Source organism: Euleptes europaea, chromosome 11 (assembly GCF_029931775.1).
Source record: "Euleptes europaea isolate rEulEur1 chromosome 11, rEulEur1.hap1, whole genome shotgun sequence".
Lineage (NCBI taxonomy): Eukaryota > Metazoa > Chordata > Lepidosauria > Squamata > Sphaerodactylidae > Euleptes > Euleptes europaea.
In genome coordinates, this window is record NC_079322.1 from 51,266,820 (window position 1) to 51,292,545 (window position 25,726).

Sequence of the window (25,726 nt, forward strand, 5' to 3'; positions counted from 1 at the left end):
TCAAATAAGTGAACCCTTAGGACAGTGATGGCGAACCTTTTAGAGACCGAGTGCCCAAACTGCAACCCCAAACCCACTTATTTATCGCCGAGTGCCAATGCAGAAATTAAACCTGAATACTACCCCCAGAGGGGGCTCAGAGGGAGAGGCTAGGGTTGCCAAGTTCCTCTTCGCCACGAGTGGGAGGTTTTTGGGGTGGCGCCTGAGGAGGGTGGGGTTTGGGGAAGGACTTCAGTGCCATAGAGTCCAATTGCCAAAGTGGCAATTTTTTCCAGGGGAACTGATCTCTATTGGTTGGAGATCACTTGTAATAGCAGGAGATCTCCAGCTAGTACCTGGATATTGGCAACTAGTTCCTTAGTGTTTTCTCTCAACATATCAAGACAAATGGAAAAGTGTTTGGAGGATGGCTTGTGGGCACTTCAAAGGTGGAATAGGACTGCACGCCCCTCTGCCCGCGCAGACCCAGAGGGTGCCGGAGAAGCCGCTGGAGGGAAAGAAGGAAGGAAGGAAGGGAAGAAGGGAAGGGAGGGGGAAGGGGAAGGGAGGGGGAAGGGGAAGGAAGGGAGGGAGAGAAAGAAAGAAAAAGAGTGCACGCAGAAAAGCCCGCAGCGCACAGGGCGCCGGAAGACCCTTCCCTTCCCGCGGAGGCTCGATGTCCTGCCCCGCTCCTACACACCCATGGAGGGCTGGGGCAGGTCCTGGGTGAGGGAGAAGGAGCTGGGAGAGGAAGGGTGAAGGGGCAGGAGAGGCAGAGCAGCCCAAGGAAGGCCAACAATGCAGCGGTGTGGCTCAGGCCCACCTTCGCGCCCACCGGCCAGCCACGCCCCTCCACCTGCACAGGCCCAGAGGGCGCCGGAGAAGCCGCTGGCCTTGCCGAGTGTGGGCGCTCGGCTTCTGTTCCCCACTCTCCCACCCACCTGGCCGGCCGTGCACGCTCCAGCAGCGGCAATGGTGGCGGCTTCTGTGGGAGAGTCTGGGGGCCACCGCCAATGATGTCGGAGGTTCCCCAGCCCTGGGCTACAGCCTCCCCCATCCGGGGCAGGGCAGATCTGGAAAGGACAGCTGCTTGGAGGAACTGCGCGTGCCGGCAGAGAGGGCTACGCGTGCCGGAAGTGGCACTCGTGCCATAGGTTCGCCAACACGGCCTTAGGACAAATGAGATTCAACAGAGGAGAGAACAGATATCTGGAGCTGCCTTAAACTGAATCAGACTCTTGGCCCATCAAGGCCAGCATTGTCTACTCAGACTGGCAGAGGCTCTCCAGGGTCTCAGGAAGGTCTCTCACATCACCTACAACCTGATCCTTTTAACTGGAGATGCTGGGGATCAACGCTGGGACCTTCTATATGTAATGCAGAGGCTGTTCCACTGAGCCTCAGCAGGGTTGTGTTCCGTTGCCTCAGAAGGTCGGATCAGAACCAACATACGGAAATTAAATCAAAAGAGTTTTCAGCTAAACATTAGGAAGAACTTCCTGACACTTAGAGCTCTTCCTAAGTGGAAAGGTTTCCTAAGGAGGAGGTGGGCTCTCCTTCCTTGGAGGTTTTTAAGCAGAGGCTAGATGGCCATCTGACAGCAAGTCTGACTCTGAATTTAGGCAGATGATGAGAGTGAGGGCAGGAAGGGATGAGTCAGTGTTTGGCTCTCATGGCCCTTTTTTGCATGCCCAAGGAAGTGCCAATTGCCACTTTGGGGTTAGGAAGCAAGTTTCCTCCAGACCAGATTTGCCAGGGACTCTGGAGGATTTGTTGTCTTCCTCTGGGTACAGAGTCCACCGGGGTTGGACTAGATGACTCCTGAGGTCCCTTCCAACTCTATTAGTCAAAGAGGCAAGCGTCTTACCCCACAACATGGGAAAGCTGTAACTCTACCACATATAGAATTTGGACAGAAGAACTACTGCATCCTGAAGTGAAGGAAATAACAGCATTTAATAGATGGGATGCAGGCATGAAATATAATGGTAGCTGAGTTGAAGTTATAGAGCTCTATGAAACTTGATATACAGCCTAGTCTATCTGTTTGGATAAGATTCACTTTTCGCCCTCCTTTTTTCACTTTGTTCTTCATTTTATTTTTTGATTCCCCTTCCCCTTTCTTTCTGAGAGAGACTGCACAACCAGGTGAGCCCAGGAAGAGGCAGCGACCGGGGGGGGGGGGGGAGGAGCAGCAGGAGAGAAGGAAGGAGGGGGAAGGCTCCAACCATTAAAAAACTGCAATATATTCACAATTATCTTGCTGATACGGATTGCCCTGACTGGACAATCACTGAAAAGGGACCCGGTGACGGCATGAATCCGTAAGTTTAGTTTTCATAATTACACGGCCCATCTGATCCAGGATGGCTCAGTGAAAAAGTAAGGAGGTAAATAAAAGAGATGCTGGGCCTTGAGTCATGCCCTCACAAACCCCAGGGCAACCCCTACATATACTTCTAAGATGCCCAGGCTGGTATCTTATTGGAATGCATCATCATATTCCCGCAAAGACATAACCTACTGGTCCACTACTTGGCTTCTCACCATCAGACAGTAAATCACAGGCACTCTGCTGTTCACATCAGTAATACTGCATCATGGAATGATGCAATGATCAGATCTAAAGTATAGTTATGCTGCTGTCTTAAGCATTACAGGATGATTTCTAAGAAGGAAGATCTGGGGCAACAAGTCACTTCTCTATTTCAAGGGACAGGAAGATCTATCGATTACTCCTTAGTGTTGGAGGACTGTGCCAGAGGAAGGTGCCTTTGACTAATTTACCATGAATCTGTCATTGATAGTCTTCCAGACTGTCACAATATCTTACTGGGCTTTTTATGGCAAGGGCATTCTGACAGAGGAAATCGAAGGAGGGATGTGAATTGATCCTAAAAACCAGCACCATATACAGGAAGCCGATGAGAGCCGCAAACGGCAAACACCTATATATTACGAAACTCACCTTGCAAAGAACAAGTGTGCAGCTGAAAAGACAGCTACATGCGAGGAGGCATCCTTGAGATTCTAAGCAAGACATCTCATAGCTCTATCTGTTGAAGCCAGGATCTCTACTTTGGATACCTGCCGGCAGACACAGCCACCGAGATGCTCAAGGACCCTTCCTTCTTTAGAAGGTTTCTCTGAGGTGACATTTCACAGAATTCTTGGATCCTCTCTTTCCCCCCACCCCCCGTTTTAGAACCATAGCAATAATTTCCAGCTATGGGCAAAGGTACCTGAGAGAGCAGTAAAAAGACAACTATGTCTTCCACATGGGGACAGGCATGTACAGTCTCCCTGTTGCTGCTGCGACTGCCAATGCAGCGCAGCAGCAATGGGGCTTCCACGTGGCACGCTGCCATGCAGTTTGGCTGCTCCAGTCCCTTGGCCACAGCCACTCCTCCCGCCCCCCCAGCAATTGAATTATTGTTATATTGATATAACAGAACAATGTGCATAATGAGCTCCCCGAATTCCCAGTTTCCATTTTTAAAAAGCATCTAGCCCCTTTTGTTGTGCAGATATGCTGTGGGGAAAGTGGCTGCCGTGTGGCCGCAACTGTGAAAATCTAAACTTTCTTGCCCACACAGCAGTCATCCAGGCTTTGCTGCAATCTTTCCCAAAGGTTCAGAGTAAAGCAGGTTTGGGAAAGATTGGAAAAAACCTGGGGACATCCTAGGAGGTGCACAAACGTACCCTGATGCTAGGAGGGAAAAGGGGAGGGGGCAAAACTCTGCTTCCCAACAGCACTGAACCTGGGGCAAATAACCTGCGTGGAAATGGCTAGCATCCAGTTTCTTCCAGATCAGTGAGAGGGTCAGGCTAAGCTAAGCCTCTTCGAGGGGAGTAACGAACAATAGGAAGTTTACTCTAGAGGCACACTTCAACCAGAAGCGTAACATCTTTGCTAATGCACAGAGGCAACTGGGTTCTAGAGGGAAACAGGCAATCCTTTGCCTCAACTACACCATGTGTTAAACACCCAGCATCAACAGGCAGAACAGGGTTATATTTTAATAATGTTCACCGATAAAGATTTTTTTTCTAAATAAAAATACATATACTTCTCACCTGACACACTCGATAAATGCCAAAATCTCCTTTAATCCAGAAGTATGAAAAATGTCCATAGCCTGTTTGGAACAGATATGCAGCAACCAACACCCGGACGTGCATGTAAACGGGCAAAAACTGTCGACAAAAATGTAAATTACTTTAGAAACCAAAACGACGAACTAGGTAATTTAACAGATTCAAATCAAACTTCACTCCCCTAGTCGCAGCCACACACCTAACGTGCGTCAACAAGAATTTCTACTCCGGGCATTCAACCCACCAATGTTTTCGGTGGTGGTGAGAGGAAAGCTCCACCTGCATTAGGATCCAATCCCTCCCTCCAATTTTAACCCTCCCTCTTCTTTCTAAAGATTCATTTTTAAAATGCAAATAAAACTTACAGTGCTTGCTCCAGAGATATGATAGATCAAAATGACAAGCTGCATCCAGCCTTTCCATTCGTCTGTCTGCTCCCTATTTAACACTTTAGTCTATGCAACATTAAAAAAAAAAGAGTTTTGCTATTCCGACAAGTACGAGCACATCTCTAGAAAATGAGGAAACATAACATTTGCTATTATGGGGTAAATGGGTATGGAAAATACTGCAGTCATGGAAGAAGTAGCCATTACCCCAGGAAGAGGTTATAGCTACACTGAATTACTAGAAACAGGTGACACTCCAGAGGGATGCCAGGTAAGCCGCATAGCAGCCTGTCATGCTGCTTGAAGAGCTGGTATTAAGAGGGGTGGGGAGACAAGAGAAGCCCTGGCACATGCACTTGGGGTGGCCCTCTGGCTAGGGGCCCTGGACTTTGAGCAACTGCCGTCAATTGAGACCATATCCTCCAAAACTCACCCATTCTCTACGCACTACATTTTTCGGGATGTGCAGATTTTTATTTTATTTTTAATTTGTTTTTAGACTTCTATTGGGTCAGTTCGTTCAGGCCCGGGGCAGGTTACAGCATTTAAAGACTAAAACAAACAGACAAACAAAACATAGACGACTGAAACGGTTTGGGTTTGCATTGTTAGCATTATTCAAAGGACAGTTCAGCAATGCTCTTTAGGTAAAACAACAAAAGCCAAGGAAAGACAGGCTTACCTCTTTAGTGTTTTCCGTATAAAACACCCCTAACACCAATATGTAAATGATTGGTATGAAGAAGGATGAGTGAGTGTAGGACTTGTTTTCTTTCATGAACAGATTTGCTCTGTCGCACAGGTAGAAGTAGGCCATAATCAACCCAAGCTTGCACAAGCACAGCAGAAGCGTCTCTAGAGTGGAAACCACTGAGGTATTCGTAGCAGGTTTCTTCTCTTCTCCACTTTCCATATCAGTGCACGGCTTGTTCTTCCGGTGATTGTTGCGACGAATAAGGACCAAAATTAAATATCCGATTACAGACGCACCAAAAAAGCAAAAAAACAGCTTCTGTATCAAAGTGAGGGGAGGTCGAGGCTGGCAACAGGAACCATCGATGGGCTTCATAACCTTGTTGCAGTAGACGTTCATGAGAATCATGGCACTCTGTCCAGGGGAAAAGATAATCTGGCCATTGGGATTTCAATACTTAAGCACTTCATACTATGATGATCCCAGATGGAATTAAAATAAACATATTAAATACAAGTACCTTTGTCGAAGGCTTTCACGGTCAGAGTTCATTGGTTCTTGTAGGTTATCCGGGCTGTGTAACCGTGGTCTTGGAATTTTCTTTCCTGATGTTTCGCCAGCAACTGTGGCAGGCATCTTCAGAGTAGTAACACTACTCTGTTAGTAACACTACTCTGGTTAGTAGTAACCAGAGACACTGTCCTTCAGTGTTACTACTCTGAAGATGCCTGCCACAGTTGCTGGCGAAACGTCAGGAAAGAAAATTCCAAGACCACGGTTACACAGCCCGGATAACCTACAAGAACCAACAAATACCTTTATTGGCATAATATGTTTAAAAATAAACATAATAACTTCACACACACACAAACCCTAGAAAGAAATGCCTGTGGTTTTTATCAAAAGGTTTAGTTTAAATATCTTACTGAAAGACCAAACTATGGACTGACAGTATAGTATAAATAACTGAACCTGGGAAAGAAGGGCAGCAAGAAACAAATTTTCTCTTCTTAGCTTTCAGGATAATAGCTAATGCGCAGTGTTGAGGAAAACATGTATTTCCTCCAAGAGCTTCATTTGGCCTTCTCTCACCCTCAAAATCCTTTCAGAAACGGAATATAGAGCAAAGCTAAGGAAGTCTAATTAGAAGAAAGCCCCATGGTAGTCAATGGGGCTTACTTAGAATTGCAGCCACAGCGCGCCAACTATGGAATTCTTCCTACTCATAGACAAACATAACATTTCCTCTAAATGATTAAATTTGGATCTATCATCTCAGCGATCCACATAACATTATAAGAATGATTTCCCCCCATATTACCAATGTGGGAGTGGAGACAAAGAGAAAGTCAGGGTCTTTCATTTCATGTTCCTGTCTACTGTGCTGCAGTAGTCCACTCTCACACACATGGAGAATGAGGAATGTTCAAGGAGACAACAGGGAGGATCTAAGACCCATTTCTCCAGAAAAAAAATAATTAAACTGAATAAGCCAAGAAACCCACGCTTTCCTGTATCTCATTAGTTTCTATGCAGCGCAAATTATTTATGTTGGATAAAAATGTTTTGCAGAACATAGCTTGTGAAGAATTTGATACAACACACGTATGATCTTTAAAATACTTTTTAATAGACATTAACATTTGTGTTATTGGTCATTTTGTGTTTTAGATGCTTAATGTCAAGGCTTAATGTCAATCCTCAAGGTTGCGTTTACAAAGTGATTACTCACCATTTCTCTGCTTGATTCAGGAAGATGCAAACCATCTGAGGACTGCATTATGGTTTCTTCTGCTATCAACCTAGAAGCACTGAATACTTTCACTTTGGCCTTTGCATTTTTTGAGCTGCTGTTCAGAATGTTGACTGCTGCTTCATTGTAGGCATCTATTTTCTCATTAGTAATCATTTTCCTGCTTTCACTCAACATATCTTCATAGACTGGATCTGAATTGAAAATAATATTAGGGTTTTTTAAAGCAAAGCAACAAATGAGTACTCAATCTGTAATGTTCTCATTCACAGTAATTCACTGGAATGAGCTCACGAGCCCATATCCTTTACAACCAAGTTCCTTGCTAGAAGTAGAGAAGCTGCCATGTCCAGATCTACTCATGGAGTAGTAGGCCCTCTAGCCTGTTTAGTAATGAGATCTGCTGAGAATAGAATGACTACAGCCTCCTTCTTGAAAATTCGGCATGAAGTCTTTCCCAACCAAAGGTTTGCTTCAGTCCAGCCACAAGTTTGTGGGCAATGTCCCGAGCAGCATCTGTTCACTGATGTCATGGCTAAGCAAATTCCTCTTTAACAAGTAACAAACTTTCCCTGAGATAAATTTCAGAGTGGAACACTGATCAGTTACTCCAGCTAGGATGACGTGCCAACTTCAGCAACTGTCCCCAGAGTAGATTCTAGGAAAAGGCTGACCTGAACATTCAAATCAGATGAAAGATACACGCGTTACAATACAAAATTATCCCCAATGCATAAGTTTTAATTTTCTAGAAAACTTAAAAGGTATGCCATGTTGTTTATTTTACCTTGTAACACCCAGTAGATATCACTGCTTTTTGCCAGTTTCTCCAGAAGAGGTGCAATTGATGTGATATTGATTTTATACTGTGTGAGGGCTTCACTGCTGCCATTATGAATTTTGATGGACCACTGAAAGGGTACAAAAATTAATATTCAGCACATTAATCTATGGAAAATACAATCAGGAGAGCCTAAATAGCTCAAGTTCGTTAGAGCTTGGAAACTAAACAGAGTTGGCCATGATCAGTACTTGGATAGGAAACCACCAAGGAAGGCTGGGACTGCTATGCAGAGGAAGGCAATGGCAAACTACCTCTACTCATCTCTTGCCTTGAGAACCCCGCAGAGGTGGAATTTCACAGGGTTACCATGAATTGGTTGCAGCTTGATGACACATTGTTGTTATTATCATTGGAACAGTATTTAAGAACTTCTCTAGCTTAATGGATGGAATATTTAGTAACTGCCTATAATAGACAAATATATTATCACAGGACCTAAGGATCACCGAATTCTAAAGCAGATTCCTTCAAACACTAGACGGTAACAGGCCATGTCAACGCTCCAACAGATCAGGCTATGTAACTTTCATTCCACAAGAAGGTGGTAGGAAGAAAGAAGATGCCTCAAGCTTGTTGTGCCTGCTCAGATGAATAAAGTCTTGTAGTAGGACCAGGAACAACAGCAGCAATTAAGAAATGAGTCGGGAGGCTCAGGCTGGCAGCATATGGGATATGGCAATCAACACAGAAGAACAGTTCATTAAGAAAGAGTAAGATTATTTATTTAGAAAAAAATTATACCACCTCTGCAGGAACCTGCCCAAGGTGGCTTATAAAGTATAAGCAATAAAACAAAACATTAGAAGATATTAATATTAAAAACCCCAGGCCAGCATAAAAACACTGACCATCAAAACAGCCCACCAACAATTTCCTGGCTACTACAGCGTTAAAAAAAATCACCTTAATTAAAACTACGAGTGAGCAGAAATGTTTTGGCCTGGCACCTAAAAGAAAGAAACACAGGCACCAGGCAAGCCTCAAGGGGAAAGGCATTCCATAAGCGAGGTGCCACTGCTGAAAAAGCCCTGTCTCTATTTGCTACCAGCCTCCCCACAGAAGACAGGGGCACAGAGAACAGACCTTGTGAGGCAGATCTTAACTTGTAGGGTGACCAATATTGGGAGGAGGTAGCTCTTCCAGCAGAAATGGAGGATCATACGTGATACTAACACGCTTGAAGTAGGAAACTGCAATCCTAATTTTCACTTGCAGTAATTTTCATTTTATAGTAAATTACTACTATATCAACAGCTTACCGTAGCAGCTCCTGCTACAATTATGTTAGGCTTTGGAGAGGATCCCTACAACACAGTAAAAAAGATGTTACTCTTCATCAATACTATAAGTTGTTGTAATTAACTATTCAGACAAAATTGTTTACATGCAAATATAATCTCAGATATAGTATAATGTTGCTTTGGAAGTAATCAGAAGTCAAAAAAGGTATGAGTCAACCTTAAAGAATAGCAAGAGCAGCCACTGAAGCACTATAATACTGTCAGAAAAATTTAGCTGGGCAGAAATTCCACTGAAATTAATGTGATTTACATTATTTGATGAGTAGTGAAGTTTTACAGATTTCAGTAGGGCTAATGAACAAATTTCCCTGGATTGTGCCCACTGTCAGAGAACAGAAAACATCTGTTACCTAGAATATTTAGCTTTATAAGATTATAACTTACTGTACAGAGGCTGCTATTGAACTGTTTCCCCACTTAGCAAAATCTAGCATATCAGTTAAGGCTGAATAAATGAACACCAGCTTAATTTCATTGTGCCACTGCTTAGTGTTTCATTTTATGTTTCGATTTTATGCCAGTAAAGGAGATTGTATTGTATTGTTGTGTTTCATTTCACCCACACTGCATCCCAAACATCTGTGACTCAGTTCAGGGCCTCATAAACAGTATACCCCTTTGCAAAGTGAGTCTTCCGCTGCTCTACTATGAAGGAGAGCACTGCATGCAAACACAGGGATTATCCACTGCGCAGATTCCCCATTTAAAACCCACTGCTCAGGAACAGGACAGTCTGCTCCTTATTTATGATACAATTTCTGAAATGCTAGAAGTACACATGAAGCTGCCTTATACTGAATCAGACCTTTGGTCCCTCAAAGTCAATATTGTCTACACAGACCAGCAGCAGCTCTCCAAGGTCTCAGGCAGAGGCCTTTCACATCACCTACTTGCCTAGTCCCTTTAACTGGAGATGCCGGGGATTGAACTTGGAACTTTCTGCCTGCCAAACAGATGCTCTACCATTGAGCCACATCCCTTCCTGGATAAGCTTATCTATGCTGCATAAACCTTGTTCCTGTTATCACTTCAGCTAACCTCGATCCATGACTTGATCCGTTGCTTCATGGAGCCATTGACTTCCGGATACCACAGAAAATCCTGGGGCAGGGGGTGGGAGAAAAGGGGAAGATTCATTAACAAGCATAAGGAATCTAGAAGCCACATCTCATAAGCTGTCAGCTTTCGTCTTATTCCAAATATGTTATGTTGGTCCATGAACCCTGGCTTGCGTTATTTCCTTACTACAGTGAAGAACTCTGACCATAAAGTATCTTCAGGCTGCTTTAGACACAACATTGCTTGGCAGAGATACTCCTGAAATACATTTGACCTTATGCAGCACTGTAACATGTGACTGTTCAGGGAAACAGCGGTGTTAGACTGGTGATCTGTACAACACACACATGAAGTGTGGAAGTAATACAAGCAAACATGCCTGGAGAATCAAGATTAATTAGGGTTCCCAGACACATACATACATGTTATTTCCAAATAAGCTTAGTACAGAAAACACTGGAGTAACGTCAATATTTCTAAGCATAATCATAAAACATACCTGTCCATACATAGAGGAAATGGTGGCAGGAAGTGTGTCTATTTTAAGTTTGTATTATCCACAAGGAATCTGAACTGAAAGATTTGCCCTGACCTGGATAGCCAGCCCAGATCTCATCAGGTCTCAGAAGCTAAGCAGGGCAGGGAGACCACCAAGGAAGTCCAGGGTTGCTACGCAGAGGCAGGCAATGGCAAACTACCTCTGATGGTCTCTCACACTGAAAATTCTATAGGTTGTCATAAATCAGCTGTGACTTGATGGCAAAAGAAAAAAAAATCCACAAGAAATCTGAACTGAACGATTTACTGGAATGTTACTGGTACCAGATATCTTCACTGTTAGAAAATATTATTTTTATTGACCAAAGACTTTTCAATGTTTCCACTGTTAGAAAATATCATTTTTATTGACCACAGCCTATTCATTTCTGAAGCAATTAGCTCTTTTACATTTCAAAGCATTTAGCCACATAATTTTTCTCATACCTAGGAAAATATAACTTGGGGAATATAGCCCAAAGAAATTAAAGACTATGCCTGGGTTTGTACCCATCAACTACTACTACAACTAATATAGCCTCCTTCCTTTTCATTATAGTTTAAAAGACAACCAGATAAGCTTACCACTTTGAGGGATGAAGATTTATCTTCAAAAGGAATGTTTCCATGCTGTAAAAAAAAAGTTATACTTTTCAGAAATCCATGACTGTATACAAATTGCAATTTTTAAAAATGTCACAAAAGCTTTGTATATCAGTGATCAGGATTCCTTTCATTTTTGTTATGTGCTTGATAAGCAGGTCTTGTGAATTATGGATTTTTTATGAGATTCTTATTGAGTTCTACTTGTATTTGCATTATATTATATTGAGCATCATTTCACAAATTTGTATTTTCATTTTTTTGCCTAGTTGATAGCAATTTGTCACTGCTGACATTTTGACACTGCATCTTTAGTGATTTCTTTTGGATGGCCATAGCTGCTGTGATTTCAGGTTGTTACAGTAACTATGCAGTAACTCAAAAGTAAGATCTGCTGTATTCAATGGGTTTTACTTTCTGGTAATCTTGCACAAGACTGCACTACCAGTGGTGGATTCAACCCTAAACTATTTGAGAGTAAATATCAAAGGGCTAACCATGTAACTTTGCTCAGGTGGAAGAACGCTCCCTTACAATTGCGTTGCTCCACCATTAGTGGAATGGATCCTTTGGATTCAACCCAAACAATTCTTGCATACATTTCTAGCCAACAGTTTAATGCACTGATAATACGAATGCAGCCCTAAGACACTTTTGAGTTCCTGTTAGAAAATAATAACTTCTGCCTCCAAAAAAAGAAATTGCGGTTTGTTACAGTTGCAAATGAAAGTCTGGAAGCAAGAAGGAAGTGTGCATATAGGCCTCAGCAACAGTAACATTATTTCTTCAAAGCCTCTCTCAGGTTTTCATTGATAGAGTTGTATATAAAGGGTTCTGATTAAGGTACTGAGGCAGGACATTTTTCTACCACTGGCTTTTTGTCCACCATCACTATGTAAATGATGTACAATTACTTTATAAATTAGGCATGAAATAACAAATTTATGGTCCAGTGAAAAACATGCCTAGTATTTCCAATAAGGTTCAATGGCATTACATTCAGGATTTTTTTTCTACCATAAAAACCCTCTGCTTTTATGTTGTACGTTCACCTGTGAATAGGACCTGTCTACCTTGCACCATAACCTGTTCCAAGATGAGCAACTCAAATTAATTTCATGCAATTCAAGACATTATATTCCAGTTATTCCCAGCTAAATGCACAGCCCTTTCAATTAAATAGCAGCTAGCCAATTCCTATGTTCAAGGTCTTGCTCATGACCAGACGATCCTGTCAGTTTCGCAGGGAGCACGTTCCGTCATTTCCCTGATGACAGAACTGGAACATGCTGTAGGGTTTTTCTCCATGCCCATCTGCAGTACAGGCCATAGTGTCTGCATGCTTCCCCTGATCTGGCTTCATCCTCCTCCATCATTTCAAAGTAGTCTTCCTGATTTATTGGCAGCTGCAGCACGGGGCTGGCAACAGCCTGCCTACCCCTAGGCCCAGAGCTTCTTGTTTCCTTCTCGGCTTCCAGGTTGGCTCAGAACTCAACTATGCCCAAAGATGACTTCACATTCGAGAACTGTAAGCTTTGACTGACAGTACCATCCTAAACGGGATTACAAATCCAATTAAGTCAACGGGCTTAGAAGGGTGTAACTCAATATACGATGACAGTATGAACCAAGTTTGCCACACATGACATCATGGCTGAGGAGCAGGGAGACAGGCTGCACTCAAACCACCAAATTTTAATTATGAGTTCCCAGCTGTTTCCTTTGGGTTTCCACTATCTACCTCTTCAGCTATTTGCTCTTTTCTCTACAACGCCATCTTCATTACTCCACTTTTTAAAATTACCCCACTCCTTACGTCTCCTATGTTATGTCTTTACATCATAGTCTTTAAAGTCAGCTTCCCCATATTGATTATATAAGCAACACTGAAGGTAAAATGTTTGAAATCATACCTTGTTTCCCTCCTCCTTAATTTGAGGATTTACCAGTTTTACAAAGGAGTAAAACAGCTGACGGATTCTGGAATCACCTATAAACGCTATGTGTTTGTCTGCAAGGCAGTCTTTTGCTTCACTGTGAAAGCAAACATCAATATTATTTTGCTTCAGATATGACAAAAGAGTAATTTAGGGAAAAAAACAGTTACGCAGTACAGAATATTCTTAAAACAAATAAAGAATTCAGCCAGAAGGAAGGGTGTAAAATTTTGCACATCCCACTAATATCAGTGTGGCTTACAGAACAGACTCTCCTCAAAGCGTGATCCTAAAATGGTTTACTCTTAAGTACTACTAAATGCCCTGACCTGGATAGCCCAAGCTAGCCTGATCTCAGAAGCTAAGCTAGGTCGAGTCTGGCAAGTATTTGGATGGGAGACCCCCCCCCCCCAAGGAATACCAGGCTTGTTATATGAAGGCAGGCAATGGCAAACCACCTCTGAATGTCTCTTGCCTAGAAAACCCCACCAGGGGTCATCATAAGTCAGATGTGACCTGACAGCAAAAACAAAACAAAACCCCTACTGAAAACAATGGGGTTCATCAGGATTGTACCAGTCACCAAGCAGCTGTGCTAACACAAGTCCCAGTCACATATAAGGGTTTAAGGTGTTTTATGCATGATCGCTTTAACCTCCTTTATTCCCCATTTCACCCAGGATCAAATTTTTCAGTATGCATAATATGTCATTCCTTGGAAGCTCAATGCTGTTTTGACACAAAATGAACCCGGCTTTTCCCATTCCTGTTCTGCTTGAATTAAACTGTTCACACTGGCTCATTCCGGAGTCACAGAGCGTGCATACTCCGTTCTTGGGTTGAGCTTTCCCGCGCCATCACACCCCACCCTTTTCCAACCCCCTCCTCAAAGCAACATGACAATGGTTAAACATGGGAAAACAGAAGATTGGCTTCTCTCACAGCCAATCACAAAGCAGTGTGTAAAGAGGCGGGGATTCAAGTGCTTCCTGCTACCTCGGAGCTCTTTCTGAGCAAAAGAAAGGCTTTTTAAAAATGAGGCTTGGATATCTCCCAGCCCCCCTTCTTTCAGGTAGCTCCGTTCTTTGTTTTTTGTTCTTAAAATGCTTTTTTATGCGGCAGTTGGGTTTGGGGGGAAGGAAATCTTCTCACAGGGAGCACTGAGAAGTAAGCCAATTACAGAGCAGCATTTAAAGGGGTGGGACTTGATTTGAGCTTGGGAGACTTTTTTCTGTATTCATGACTCGATTAGCACACTAGCAGACTTGGAAGTACCATACACAAGAAGCACAAACATGTTCTGCCATTCTGTGCCACTTGAATTTCACAGTAAAAGATTCTAAAGGTATAAATGTGTACATTTACAATGTTTACACCGTGAACACCTTACCCTGGTTTATATTTATGCATCATACAGCTGTGAGGCTGCCATAGCTTCTCCCCAAGAAATCTTCCACTGGAAAGAAGGTATTCACAAGAATCGTCTCCTTTTAAAAAAGGAAAAGAAAGAGGTTTGATACTTGAATTCCTCATTAAAACAAGAACTACAATTCTACTGCTTCTCAGTCAGCACCTGCGTTTGCAACCCAACTGTAACATCTCTCTCTCTCACCCTTTTTTTTTTTTGGCCGTCAAGTCAAAGCTGATTTATGGCAACCCCGTAGGGTTTTCAAGGCAAGAGACGTTCAGAGGTGGTTTGCCATGGCCTGCCTCTACGACATGCCCCTGGTATTCCTTGGAGGTCTCCCATCCAAATAGTTGCCAGGGTCGAGGCTGAGAGTGTGTGACTGGCAGAGGTCAGAAAGTATCCACGGCAGAGTTGGGATTCGAACCTGGGTTTCCCAGATCCTAGTCCAACACTTTAACCACTACACCACGCTGGCTTTCACTAAACAGATAAACATCTCTCACCAGGATTCAATGTGAAAATCCATGCATATTAATCCCAACTTCACTACGATAATTTCTCTAATTAACTCAGAAAGTACTGAAGTATTAATGGACTAAAATAATCATCTTTGTTAAATATACTGTTATAAAGCAGTTAGGGCAGCAAATGTTTTTGCTGAAATGCTTGTGAAAACAGATTCAGTCGAGCTTCTTTGAACTGGTAGGGCTCAATCTCGTTCTACTGCAGGTACAACAATGGAACCCTCACAAGGGGAGGGTTTTCTCTTCATGCTTTATGATTTTCATGCTTTATGATTTAGTACAGCCACTCTGGCATACATATCTAGAATTCTTGTCTTTATATAAACAGGTTGTGTAAGAACGTTTCAAACTCACGCTGATATGCTATACGTTTTATTTACTTATTTACGCCAGATTGGTCAAACACTGTAAATTATATCCCCAAATATTGCATTAAGGCAAGAGGCATCTTGCTTTTTAATTTCACTGTCGTGATATTTGTTAGCAAATATCTGTCGTGATATTTGTGTGGCATGACTGTATCTAAATAAGACAGACAGAATGACTCAATTAATATCACTTTGCAATATTAATACTAAGGTTGGGAATAACGGAAAAAACAATGCCTAAGTAGAAGCTACAACAAAATGAACCTTAAGTAATGTTTCAGCAGAAGTAGCTGTCTGGGAAAAACAAATCTATTAATCCCTTTTCAGATATTTACTTAAAGCAATGTCATAACCATGTAGAAACTTCAGTTAAATTATGTAAGGGACATAAAATTCAGTCCTATCAAGGTGGTTCCCGGTAACACACATCCTGTACCTAGGAGGAAGTGGTTTATTTGTTTAATCAAAACAAGACACACCTGAGACTCATTCTTTGAGACCTGCATATTTTGACGAGTGGTGTATAGAGCAGTGACTTTCTGCCAACGTCTGATTATGGAATGCTTGGAACTGTACCCTGCAGCTCAATTTCTGAGTATGTCCCTATAATCGATACCTTCTTCCTAAGGTGTCAATGCTTTAATAACCTTTCTGATCCTTAAGGACTAGGCACCTACACTTGCAGGTTCCTTGTAGCTGTTTTTGCATGTCTGCTTCTACGAAGGTGGCACCCGAAAGGGCCTGGGCTGGGAGTATCACCTTCCATGCACCTATAAATCTGTCAGGCAGGAGTTATGGCTTCTTCCCTGTTTGCTCAGTAGCAGTCAGGGACAAGCCCAGAAGTATAGCTATGGTTGTATTAGCAGATGCATGATATGGCTACAGGAATATTCACAAAGAAAAAGGGTACGTGTGTGATCACAGGAACTACTCATAACTCCATTTTGGTCACTGCAAGAACTGGTGAAAGCTCTCTCTGTAATAGTTTGTTTTATCAATGGCATTTTTTAAAAAATTTAACTGTAGGCTAGTTGTGTACCAGGATAAAAACCAAATCAGTTCCCTTTTTCATAGTTGTAGAAACCTCATCTAAAGTTAAGATTTTTTTAAAAATTAACTAATGAAATCCTTTTACTATGAAAGAATTTGTTAGCATAACAGTTAAACCTGTTGATGATTTAAGTATATTTCTGTTGTCTTAATAAAATTAATCCTTTAAAAAGAGATGACAATTTTTGATAATCTGTGACCAGCCTGCTGATCGAATCTATTTTTGATAGGTCAACTGCCCAACCCTATGGTCATCATACAGTTTCATCACTAGAATACACCAGCCTGACAAACTGCAAATACAAAATCGCAGTGACAGAGAAATATTTGCACTTTCGTTTGGGTGCAACAATGCCAAGAAGGTGACCTTGCAGGCAATACTAACTGTAACAGACAGCCACATCATCTCTGTTCTGCTGTGTGGTACAAGACCTGAGAAAAGCAAGCTGTACAAAATCAACAAAGGACATTTGCCTAGCAACTATGTGAAACACGAGCACTTCCAATAATTTCAGTATATTTGCCCTGTTCTCAGCTAGCTTGTAACCTAACCGAATAGTACAGGTAAGAGAAAACTTTGGTGTAGGATTCATTTAGGGAACAGCTGTGAGGCAGGAGAGACTTGATAATGATCCACCTCATACAGTCAGGACTGCAAAATGGACAGTTAGGTCTCGGTCCTGACCACAGTGAGGACCTATGTAAAGAGAATCAGCAGAACATACATGGAACTCTCCCATTTATTTATTTTAAACATCTAAATTCCACACTGTCCAGTAAAGTGCCCAAGACAGTTTACAATAACAAATTTAATATAACACAAAATAAAACACAAATATAACATAAATATATTTGTATATTTAACATAAATATATTTTGGATCAGAATACACATACACAGCCTATAGGTCAAAAGGGAGGGGTGGGGAGAATAAGAGAAACTCAGATAAAGACATATGGGGAAAAGCTACTTAAATGCTTGGGAGAATAAAGAAGTTTTGCCTAACTCCTAAAAAGACTGTCACTTCAGTAATAGACAAGTTTCAGTGGAGAGAAAATTCAAGAGTGTTTGTTGGTGGAGCGGTGCCACAACAGAAAAGGCCCACCCTCAGTACTCAACCAGTATTCAGAAAGCATATCAAGGAACACTTCTCACTTAAAACATGACACACTAAACTTTAATTTTAGAACATGCTCGAACCACAGATTGAAAAATGGTAAATGTATGACCCACAACCACTAAACAGTGTTGTCTTTTCAAGTAAAATAATGTTTGACAATACTAGAAAATGCGTAGTTTTGGATCAGAATAATATAGAGACCTACAAGTGGTGGGGGAGGTGGGGGAACATTCAAAGATCCCATGTGTGTGTGTGTGTGTGTGTTAAGTGCTGTCAAGTCGCTTCCGACTCATGGCGACCCTATGAATGAAAGTCCTCCAAAATGTCCTATCTTTGACATTTTGATCCCATCCCACTCCCAAAATCTTTGACATCTTTGATCCCATCCCACGCCCAAAATCTTCCTTGAGTGTGCTAAATCCCACTGCCCCAGCTGGCATGCTTTAACCTCCAATGGGAATAGGTATGTGTGTGTGGGATCTCCCCTCCCCAAAACCAAAGGTAAAGCCAGGTTTGCCTGTAGCAGCAACAGGACAAGCAGCTCCTTCTTGAGTCTGTGCATTAATAGGAAACAACTTCTTACAAGGAAAAGCTGGGCTCAGGGTACTGAGGCCGCACAGTACCTCTGGTGGGAAAATGGAGACTGTGCCAGGCCATCTGCACTGGCACACATTGCAGGAAATCTTCAGTTGCCCTCTTGGTGAAATTCAGTATTGACATGCTACCTTGCCAGGGCAATTCCTGAGAAATAAATAATCCACACTGCCCCTTAGCTTAATTCTTAGCAGGGCTTTCTCCCTGTATGCCCTATTTTACTTATTTAATTAGTTTATTTGTATCATGCCTTTCTTCCCAATGGAGGGCCATAGTAGCTTACATTGCTCTGCTCCCCTCTATTTTAAGCTCTCCTCTCCTCCATTTTTTTCCTCACAACAACCCTGTGAGAGAGGTTAAGCTGAGACAGTATGACTGGCCCAAGGTCACCCAGTGAGCTTCCATGGCACGAGTGGGGATGTGAACCCAGTTCTCCCAGATACTAGTCCAACACTCTTAGGCACCCACACTGGCTGCCTTGTATCAATAGGTCTAGCAGAAGGCCCATGATGGTTGCGAGTCTAGGTAAACTACCAATTTTGACCATTGGATGATGCCGTCCTGCTTCCCAATGTGAGCTTAGAATTGCTTTAGTACTGTTCAATTTACCAGCTTTCCTAGGTAAACATCAAGAGAGACAAACACATGATAAGAGACGTATTATAGACTGGTAAGCGTCAGAATTGCATCTGACTCAAAAGCCTGCTCACATAGATATCCTGAAATAATTAAGCACTGACAGGATGCTGGGATCCCTTAAAAGTTGTGGGCACTGTATTCCACTAAATACTGAAGCAGAGTTACAAAAATCTAAGAAAAAGTTTTTTAAAGTTCTTTAAAACAACATAGCCTTAGGCTGCTTCAGTTTTATCTCAATGCTGTAGTATGTGCCAGTCTCTGCTAACCACATAGCAGGTTCATGCAACTGGAGAATTATGAACTGCAAACAAAAGAAGGCAAAAGTATTTTTCTTGCATTTCCCACATTCCCTGTTTTGCGCCAAACCAAAAACACATGCAAGCTCCTATAAGATTATCATAGTCAAAGCCCCTGTGTCATACAATCCCTATGTTACCTATTTAAGTCAATGTGGCACCATGATTTGAGAGTTGTATATGGATACGGGAAACTAAAGTGCCAATCCCTCCACTCAAGTATAAGAATCCTACAGGGTAACCTGGTCCAAGCTACAAGTTATCCTGTGTCCCTGGAGGAATGGCATTATATAAATGTAGCAAATAAAGGGGAGGGATGAAACAGGCTCCATTTTCAGGGTACAGCCAGGGAGACTGGCTTCCCTGATTGCAGTAGAGTTCTGCTAACTCCTGGTTCTTATCTTTGCCTCCAACAAAGGTCCAAGTTCAGTGATGGGTCAAGTCCAATAATGGTAAAGATAAAAAACAAACAGAAGTAGGGAAAACACAAGGGAGGTGCAACGTTCCCAATTATTAGCCTGTTTTAACTGATCTCCAGCTGAGTGCTTTGAACATAGCTACATGATGTCACTTTTCTTTCCTACCTACCAGATCTACCTTATATCAAAGACTTCCCCTCATGCCTGCCAAACTACACAATGTACTCTACTGCCTCCCACTTAACTTTAAACTGTTTATGTTGCACAGCCTTAATTGGCCGGCACAGGCCTCAGGCAGGAGTCAATTTGAAGGACAACTCGGAATCACTACAAAAACGTTATCACCTCCTGTGATACCAACTCCAGGGCTCAAAGGCTATGGGGATTGTGGGAAAAAGAAAAGAAAAAGCAATCTTTTGTAGAGTAACTGCAGTGCGTCCGTTCCATAGGCTGCTGCTTTCTATCACAAACAGATTTGGACTCACCAAGGCCGTTTATGCATGGGAGGTTTTGCCTTGGATTTGGCGCTCTGTAGATGCACCTTTTCCCCATCCAAATCCTCCAAACTAAAAAATAAGTCTCCCCCGCCCCCCTGCCCCCCTGCAGAGTTTTGAGAATTCAGATGGGGAAAATGTGCATCCAGAGAGCTGCAAATCCAAGGCCAAACCTCCCATGCAAAAGTGGCCTTCTAAAACTGCTAGGAGACAAGCGGATAGGGACTGGGGAGGATGGCAAAGCGGAGCAGGTGTCAGCCTCCCGGGGCACAGCTCAGCCGCGACGGCACCATCCTCTGAGCCAGCCCAGGTTACCCAGGGCCATTTACGCACGGGGGAGGGTTTCGCCTTGGATTTGCCCCTCTCTAGAATCACAGTCATGCTAGGAAAAGTCGAGGGCAGCAGGAAAAGAGGGAGACCCAACGAGAGATGGATGGACTCAATAAAGGAAGCCGCAGCCTTCAGTTTGCAAGATCTGCTGTCAAAGACAGGACATTTTGGAGGACTTTCATTCATAGGGTCGCCATTATGAGTCTTGACGGCACTTAACACACACAGATGCACGTTTTCCCCATCCGAATTCTCAAAACTCTGCACGGGGGGGGGGGGGCTTTATTGTTGAGTTTGGGGGTTTCGGATGGGGAAAACGTGCAGCCAGAGAGGGGCAAATCCAAGGCGGAAACCCTCCCCCCGTGCGTAAACGGCCCTGGAGAGGGAGCGACGGGCGCGCTCCCCTTCCCCGCTCTGCAGAGCCCGGGAAGCCCCCCGCCCAGCACGCTTCTCGGTCCGGGGCGGCATCCGCGGCCCGGCTCCAGCTCGCCCCGGGGCCCGGGGGGGGGGTCCCTCGCGCTCCCTCCTCTCCCCTCCCCCCCCGTCCGGCCCGTCACCTTGGTAGCGGCGGGAGGCGGCGTGGCAGGCGGCGAGCAGCAGGACGGCGCCCAGCGCCAGCGCCTTGGCGCTCCTCACGCTGAAGTAGTGGTTGATCTCCCGCTTGCCCAGGGTGTAGGCCGAGGCCGCCATCTTGGCTCCTCCATGACAACAGTGCGCGAGGGAGCGGGCGGGCGCGCAGGGGCAGCGCCGGGTCCCCGGCGGCGAGGAGGGCCCGGCGGAGAGGAGCCGCCGCAGCGCTCGCCGCCACCCGCTCAGGGGCCAGAAACCCGGCGGCAGCTCCGCGGCTGAGGGGGACGAGACGTCGCCCGGCGCCGCCTCCGCCGCTTCCCCCAGCAGCGCGGCCCCCTCCGCGTCTTCCTCGCTCGGGAGCCGCCGCTTCACCTCCGCGGCTGGCCCAGCGCCCGCCTTTTCTGCTGCCTCCTCAGGCGGCGGCCGTTGCGGCCGTTGCCCGCGCGAGCCCCCCGCGTCCCCCTCCCCCCGCGGCCGTTGGTCCGCGAGCGCCCCCGGCGGCCCCCCGGAGCCCGGCCTCGCCTCGGCCGCAGACATGGGGGAGCGCGCGCGCTGGCTCGCCCTCAGCCCGGCGGCCGGCCGGCTTTATGGCCTGACTCTGGGCGAAGGAGGGAGAGGGAAAGGGCGCGGAGGGGGGCCGCGCCTCGCTCCCCTTCTCGGCCCAGCCCGGTTACATGTTAACCTCGGAGCGGCCTCGCCCCTCCCTCGCCTCACCGGGGCCCGTAGGGCAAGCAGAGCAGGGCGCCGCTGTAGGGCCTAGAAACGCTAGCCAGGCTGTTGTGTGTGTGTGTTAAGTGCCGTCAAGTCGCTTCCGACCCTATGAATTGATGTCCTCCAAAATGTCCTATCTTTGACAGCCTGGCTCAGATCTTGCAAATTGAAGGCTGTGGCTTCCTTTATTGAGTCCATCCATCTCTTGTTGGGTCTTCCTTTTTTCCTGCTGCCCTCGACTTTATTGAGTCCATCCATCTCTGGTTGGGTCTTCCTCTTTTCCTGCTGCCCTCAACTTTATTGAGTCCATCCATCTCTAGTTGGGTCTTCCTCTTTTCCTGCTGCCCTCAACTTTATTGAGTCCATCCATCTCTGGTTTGGTCTTCCTCTTTTCCTGCTGCTCTCGACTTTATTGAGTCCATCCATCTCTGGTTGGGTCTTCCTCTTTTCCTGCTGCCCTCGACTTTATTGAGTCCATCCATCTCTGGTTGGGTCTTCCTCTTTTCCTGCTGCCGTCGACTTTATTGAGTCCATCCATCTCTGGTTGGGTCTTCCTCCTTTCCTGCTGCCCTCGACTTTATTGAGTCCACCCATCTCTGGTTGGGTCTTCCTCTCTTCCTGCTTCCCTCGACTTTATTGAGTCCATCCATCTCTGGTTGGGTCTTCCTCTTTTCCTGCTGCCCTCGACTTTATTGAGTCCATCCATCTCTGGTTGGGTCTTCCTCCTTTCCTGCTGCCCTCGACTTTATTGAGTCCACCCATCTCTGGTTGGGTCTTCCTCTCTTCCTGCTGCCCTCGACTTTATTGAGTCCATCCATCTCTGGTTAGGTCTTCCTCTTTTCCTGCTGCCCTTGACTTTATTGAGTCCATCCATCTCTGGTTGGGTCTTCCTCTTTTCCTGCTGCCCTCAACTTTATTGAGTCCATCCATCTCTGGTTGGGTCTTCCTCTTTTCCTGCTGCCCTCAACTTTATTGAGTCCATCCATCTCTGGTTGGGTCTTCCTCTTTTCCTGCTGCCTTCGACTTTTCCTAGCATGACTGTCTTTTCCAGTGACTATTGCCTTTTCATAATGTGCCCAAAATACGACAGCCTCAGTTTAGTCATTTTAGCTTCTAGGGTCAATTCAGGCTCTATTTGATCTAGAACCCACTGATTTGTGTTTTTTTTTGGCAGTCCACGGAATCCGTAACATCTCCTCCAACATTTCAAAGGAATCTATTTTCTTCCTATCAGCTTTCTTCACTGTCCAGCTTTCACACCCATACATTGTAATAGGGACTACAATGGCATGAATTAATCTAGTCTTGGTGGCCAGTGACACATCCTTACACTTCAAAATCCAGGCTGTTACCACACTTGTATTCCCAGTGATGTATTAAGAGTTTGAAAATGTTATAAAAAAATACTGTTCACACTTTCGATGTATTCCCAGCGATGTGTTAAGAGTTTGAAAACGTTATAAAAAATACTGTTCGCACTTTGTTTGGCCCCTTTAGTTGTGAAGACGTCTTCCGACCATTTATAAGCTGTGGTATCCAAAAACCCTTTTAAAGCAATGTTTTTTTATAACATTTTCAAACTCTTGATACATCGCTGGGAATACAAAGTGCAGTACCAGATAGGTCCGATCGAGGATAACGCGCTGGAGATCAGGAATTATTTTAACAGCTTACTATTTAATGGGATCAAGTTTTAAACAGTGCAAAGCTGGGATCAAATCTCCCCAGCCCAAAAGCAAAAGAAAGAATCACATTTTCATTTAGCATTGATCAACCATTTATACACTTTCTCTTCAATTCCTTCGATAATAATACCTTTCTGCTGTTCTCATACTGTCATTCTTAACAAACAGTCTCTGTAAAGCAAGTGCAAAGCAGTTCTTTTGCGAAGGTCTTTGTAATGAGATAAGCTAGCAAGGCAGAGCAAATCTGGCAGAGGTTGGAATGTTGCAGACTATGGAATGTTTGTGCTTTTATGCAAACAGTGAAGAAGGAAAGCAAGAGAAGACGGGGGGGGGGTCTTGACACACATTTATCTACATGGGTGTCACGTCTAAAAAGGGGGATTCCTGCACCTGTTTATGTACACAGGGGTAGTTAATAGTGCCACAGGTAAAATACCTTTATTTGGGGCACTTCACCACCACTAGAGATGGATCTACTGTGAAACTAATGAAGCTGAAGCTTCAGGGCCCCTAATCCCGGAGGGGTCCCTGGAAGCAACTTTTTTCAATGAGTGAATTTCTCAACAAAATCGATGGAGTTTTTTAGTGATAGAATCATAAGCCAATGGGTTGAAGTACATAATATTGACTTTAGAATATGCTCTAATACCCATTTCATATGGCCTGAAAATGTCCCTGTCATTGGTCAAATTTCTGGGGAGTTGCAGTGCTCTAACCCCCCAGCTGTAAGGGCTCACTGAGCTCGCCGGAATGTATTCACAGCCTACATTTTGGCAGCTGGATCCTCAAATCCTTCGTTGGTGCATGGCTTAATAGTTCTGTGGTTTTATTTCATCACTGTATGGCCCATTTTCAAGGACTCCACCCCACCACCCTGTTCTCCACCATTTCTGCTTCAAGGTCCTTGCAAGGGCAGCAAGGCCCTTTGGACCTCTTTGGATGATGCCCTATTGTTGCTGGTTGCAAAGGGGCCCCATAACAGTTCAAGCTTCAGGCCTCCAAAAATGTTGGTCCGCCACTGGCCACCACTCCTCAGGGAGGGTGGTAAAGAAAGCTCTCCCAAGAGTTGCTCCTTCAGACTCCACCAACGGCGACAGGGTGTTGCTTCTCCCCCTTTCACCTTCATTTACCCTGTTGTGGCCCCTTTCACACAGCCCATATAGTGCACTTTCAATGCACTTTGAAGGTGGATTTTACTGTGTGCACTGGCAAAATCCACTTGCAAACCAGCTTTAAGGTGTACTGAAAGTGGATTGAAAGTGCATTGTTTGGGCTGTGTGAGGGGATTTATGCTCAGGAGGTTTTGCCTTGGATTCGCCACTCTCTAGGTGCACATTTACCCCATCTAAATTCTCAAAGCTCAACAATAAGCCCCCATGCAGAGTTTTGAGAATCCAGATGGGGAAAATGAGCATCTAGAGAGCAGCAGATCCAAGGCAAAGCCTTGCAAAGACTTTTTCATTAATGAAGACAAATAACTAGAATGAATAACAAAAATTGCCTCCTTATTTAGAACTGGCAACAAAATAGGAGTTTATGCTGTTTTCAAAAACAACTGTCAAAACATTGTGATTATTGGGATCTTTCTCTGCCGTTGTTAATGTTTCACCTACGTTGACAAAGCTACTGTAAATATTTTTACAAATTATGCAGCACAGCCTGAACGTATTACTTATTGACATGACTTTGTAGCTAGCTTTTTGTCACCCTGTGGAACAGTGATCTTAGGAAAATATTGTTTTCACTTATTAGATACTTTAACACAACTCAGACAAAGGACTTGCTGTTTTTCTCATTCTGTGTATGCCTGCTGGATAAATGTCAAGGCTTGTTGTCTCAATACAGCAATTGTTTTGTTGCATGGAACAACTGTTCTACACAGTGTCCTCTACCATTTTATAGCTTCTTGGGCTATAAGAAGGCACATCTAAACATTAGCCTTAAATGGGTTGCCAACTTTTAAACTGGTTCCTCTAGCTGTCCCCTTAATAATGGTTTGATTTGCAAGCTATTATTAGATTATATGCTACTTACACTGTTTAACTTATTAAATAACACTTTTTGTATTTGAATATAAAAGTATTTCCCAGATTTTTGGCTAATACTGATGATAATTGAAAGGGTCAGAAGACTGAGGATGATAGTCTTGAAGATGTGAAAGTCAGAGAAAGTGTTTTTATACTAGAAATGGAATGATAATCCACCACCCCCGCTTATATAAGGTATCTTGTATTCTGGCCAAGCATATTAAAACTGAATATGATTCCGCACTGCCAGATTACGATAATCCAAAATAGTTTCCTTTATTATAGATTTTTGTTGTT

The 25,726-nt window shown here is 44.0% G+C and overlaps 1 protein-coding gene across 2 annotated transcripts in view; it reads right to left on the reverse strand.

Annotated features, from left to right (window-relative positions):
• CASD1 (CAS1 domain containing 1) overlaps nucleotides 1-21,194 on the reverse strand; it is a 33,477-nt gene extending 12,283 nt beyond the window's left edge. The window contains exons 1-11 of one of the 2 annotated variants that reach the window (XM_056857329.1): nucleotides 20,994-21,194; nucleotides 14,585-14,678; nucleotides 13,171-13,291; nucleotides 11,240-11,284; nucleotides 10,097-10,159; nucleotides 9,017-9,061; nucleotides 7,701-7,824; nucleotides 6,893-7,107; nucleotides 5,149-5,574; nucleotides 4,443-4,532; nucleotides 4,057-4,176 (exon numbers count right to left, since the gene is read on the reverse strand). In XM_056857329.1, coding sequence (XP_056713307.1) covers nucleotides 4,057-4,176; nucleotides 4,443-4,532; nucleotides 5,149-5,574; nucleotides 6,893-7,107; nucleotides 7,701-7,824; nucleotides 9,017-9,061; nucleotides 10,097-10,159; nucleotides 11,240-11,284; nucleotides 13,171-13,291; nucleotides 14,585-14,678; nucleotides 20,994-21,126 — 1,476 coding nt within the window. In that variant the 5' untranslated portion in view covers nucleotides 21,127-21,194. Of the gene's footprint in view, nucleotides 1-4,056; nucleotides 4,177-4,442; nucleotides 4,533-5,148; nucleotides 5,575-6,892; nucleotides 7,108-7,700; nucleotides 7,825-9,016; nucleotides 9,062-10,096; nucleotides 10,160-11,239; nucleotides 11,285-13,170; nucleotides 13,292-14,584; nucleotides 14,682-20,993 lie in introns of both variants that reach the window. The other variant, XM_056857328.1, reaches the window with a different exon arrangement.
• Between the last annotated feature and the right edge of the window lie 4,532 nt (nucleotides 21,195-25,726).